Source organism: Tachysurus fulvidraco, chromosome 22 (assembly GCF_022655615.1).
Source record: "Tachysurus fulvidraco isolate hzauxx_2018 chromosome 22, HZAU_PFXX_2.0, whole genome shotgun sequence".
NCBI classification, from domain to species: domain Eukaryota; kingdom Metazoa; phylum Chordata; class Actinopteri; order Siluriformes; family Bagridae; genus Tachysurus; species Tachysurus fulvidraco.
The window spans coordinates 14,727,798-14,731,209 of NC_062539.1; the positions used below are offsets into that span (position 1 = coordinate 14,727,798).

Sequence of the window (3,412 nt, forward strand, 5' to 3'; positions counted from 1 at the left end):
ATTATTTATTTTAGTGACATAAAAAGTGATTAGAAATTCTAGCTGAGCCACTCATTGGTAAACCTACAGTTACTATGGCAACAAGTACTAGAAACACCTACTAACAACTTCATAAATTTGCAGTATGTGTGAACGCAGCTTACTTAGTATGTTATCGTTTCCATAGCAATAGCTTACACATGGATTTGAATACGATATGTTACACAAGTCTAATAATATAATTAAAATAGTAAAACAACTGATATGTCGGACAAAGCGGTAGAAAATGAATGAATGAATGAATGAATGAATGAACAACTGATATGGTCATGTTTTCATGATTAAATGTATGTAAGGAGTTATTTAATTATTTGTTTAACAAGTTTGTTTAACAAGTTGTTTAATTATTTGTTTATTTGGTTAGTTACTATGTCAGTAAAAGGAACTAGCTCCAATCTGGCAACCCACCCTTCTGTACAGTACATGGAAAAAAGGGAGCTTCTGATCACAGCGATTCTTTCAGATTGTGTAGGAGCTCTGAGTGGATGATTCTCTTTATTCTGATGTTGTCACACAGCATAAGATGGGGTTTGTTTTAACTGACAGACACAGCTGGATCCTCTGTTTTCTGCAATTAGGTAAGAATGAAGATTTTTCATCTGAACCAAAATGACAACAGATGACTTTATAGTTCATTTGTTTGCCAATGGGAAGAGTGAACATACTGTGAGTTATCAGTGTATTGATTTCATTCCTTTTCAGACACAATTCTATGTCAGCATTCATGACAAATATATAATTCAGACATTATTAACATTTTCTTTTCCACGAATGCTAAGAATGTATTTTCTGACTAAAACAAATTCAGTTTATAACTAAAATATAATGTCTTAAAGAATGTAGTATGGTCAACACATATAATATGTACATCTAATTTTTTTTCAGCGTATTATGCAATTCATTCTCATAGGATTCATTCGGTTTCTGATGAAAGTATCATTAGAAATAATCTGTATCTGTATTTTATTTCAGCATCTTTACTTCGAGCAGTGAGCTCTACAGGGGCATGCGAGAGCGTGTTTAAGGGTTTCTCTGCCTGCTTGCTCAGCCTTGGAGAAAACATGGTGAACTATCCTCATGATCTGGATGACTTGGAAAATCTGCACACTGTCTGCTCGTAAGCTCAAGTTAGCCTTACATTATATTACTACACTAGAAAATATTTGAATATTTATGAGATTTTAGTTACAGTCACATTAATTGTATTGGAAAGAACTTTTTTTTTCTATAGTGAAGAATATACTCTTTTTTAATAAACGTACACAATTTTTGTTAATAGACTTGACCTGTTTAAAGGTGAACCAATGTCTCAAAATCTCAGGTTTGCATGCTATAACAAGCTTTCTCCTCAGAATGCCATGTATTTTGGTGGCATCTATCTGTTCCTCAACCCTGAACAGTTTCTCAGCTCTAGCTGAATCCCACAAGTAATAACATGATGCTACCACTACCATGTTTCACAGCAGGGATGGTGTTCTTAGGGTGACGAGTAAGGTTTGGTTTCCACCAAATGAAGCACTTGGAAATCGAGAGAACCTTTTCAGTCATGTTTCCAATATGGGAATCTTTATCATAAGCCATTATTTAAAAAATTGGTACAATGTGCTGCCTTTGGTGTAAACCCATAGTTTCCCAGCAGCCTCAGAACAACATGCCAGTGAATCACGGTGGTGGTAGCATCAACGAGTAGGGATTCTGTAAACAAAAGATAACAACGTCGCTCATCTGAGAAGTATTTTCCGATGTCATGTGTAGGTTTATGACATTTCAGTTATAGAAAATAATGAGTTTCGAATACTTTTCTAAGACAACATATACCATGTGATAGACAAATCTGCAGAAATAGAACCTGACTCAATATTCCACTGGAGTCTAATTCTAAAACAACTCACGTTAATATTAATTGTAAATGATTTGTTGGAAGAACCGATTGTATTGCATTTTTTATTACACAGATACTGGAGTGATTTCCTGTCGTGCACTTCTTCTGCGGTCGCGGAATGCCAGGACGAAGCAGTGGAGCTTTGGGAAAAGCTCAAAGTGCCATCTGGGAATCTGAACTACAGGGGAAGTCTGTTTCAACTGTGCTCGAAAGATAACGGAGCAGCAGGACTCGGTTTTGCACTGGAACTTGTAGTCTGTGCTGTGACTGTCTCCAAACTGGTTATGTGGATGATTTGGGAATGAAATTAGAATAAGATTCATTTCATGATTAGAAACTAAATGAAAACCGGATCGTAATATACCAGGTATCATTCTTTAGCACTGTTAAACCTGACCACTTAAAGCCATATACGTCAATATTTCTAAAGCATTTAATGAAGCAAATGCATTGTTTTTATTTCAAAATCTTATGTAATTACAGAGAACTTTGGATTGGTGACATTTCATAAACAAATAGATGCTTATTTGATGTGTTTCGCTTTTTGTGTAATGATTTGGATTATGAATTAGGATAAGGGCTACACATTAATGTAAAAACCTCAGGAAGAATTTTGCATTTGAATTTATGTTTTTATAGAAATTTTAAATGGCTTATACTTAAGTGCTGAATTCTTCAATCTGATTGGTTCGATGTTTTGACTCATTTTCTATAAGATAAATAAATATCCCATTCGAATATGCTATCTTTTTTATAGCAACACTTATACCAGGTCTTGTAAAGCGAACACTTCATGTAAGATTAAAAAATGTAATAGAAAAGCGTATAATGTTTGGCGTTGGAGTTTTTTTTGAAGGAGTCTCCAGTGTTAGTGCACCAGAAATTCTCTTTCTGGTGACTTGGTGACAAACTGCATTATTTTTACTTTCTAACAATCACAAAGAGAAAAAAAAAAGGTTTATAGATGCACTAATGTTAGTGATAACAGAAACAAGCTTGCTTTGCTTTCCATTAAATGCGATTAAAAAACAGATCAAAAGTACAACGTGTCGTTCTTTAATGAAAAAAATTATAAATGATTTTGTTAATGGAAAATAATAAAGGGTGAAAAAATATGGGGGTGGAAACAATAATTCTGGTTAATCGCTCCAGAGTATTACTGATTATTTTCTTATATAGACATCATAAGATGTCTTCTTGCTTGTGCAGTTTTCACTTTAAACAAAAGCTCTAAACAATTCACTTCAATTTAATTCAAATGTATTTCTATAACGCTTTTAACAATGGACATTGTCTCAAAGCAGCTTTACAGAACATAAGAAACATTCATTCATTTTCTACCGCTTATCCGAACTTCTCGGGCGTCAGGCGCCGGGCGTCTCTCAGGCGTCATCGGGCATCGAGGCAGGATACACCCTGGACGGAGTGCCAACCCATCGCAGGGCACACACACACCCTCATTCACTCATGCAATCACACACTACGGACAAT

The 3,412-nt window shown here is 34.9% G+C and overlaps 1 protein-coding gene across 1 annotated transcript; it reads left to right on the forward strand.

Annotated features, from left to right (window-relative positions):
• The first annotated feature begins 406 nt into the window (after nt 1–406).
• nrn1b (neuritin 1b) lies at nt 407–2,928 on the forward strand. Its single transcript, XM_027142850.2, has 3 exons — nt 407–617; nt 1,012–1,156; nt 1,995–2,928. Exons 1-3 carry the CDS (start codon nt 563–565, stop codon nt 2,224–2,226), a joined length of 432 nt encoding a protein of 143 aa, XP_026998651.1. The 5' UTR covers nt 407–562; the 3' UTR covers nt 2,227–2,928.
• The last annotated feature ends 484 nt before the right edge of the window (nt 2,929–3,412 follow it).

Coding starts and splice junctions, on each gene's coding strand:
- nrn1b (XM_027142850.2), top strand. CDS start 563: ATGGGGTTTGTTTTAACTGACAGACACAGCTGGATCCTCTGTTTTCTG. Junction 618..1,011: donor CCTCTGTTTTCTGCAATTAG/GTAAGAATGAAG, acceptor ATTTTATTTCAG/CATCTTTACTTCGAGCAGTG. Junction 1,157..1,994: donor AATCTGCACACTGTCTGCTC/GTAAGCTCAAGT, acceptor TTTATTACACAG/ATACTGGAGTGATTTCCTGT.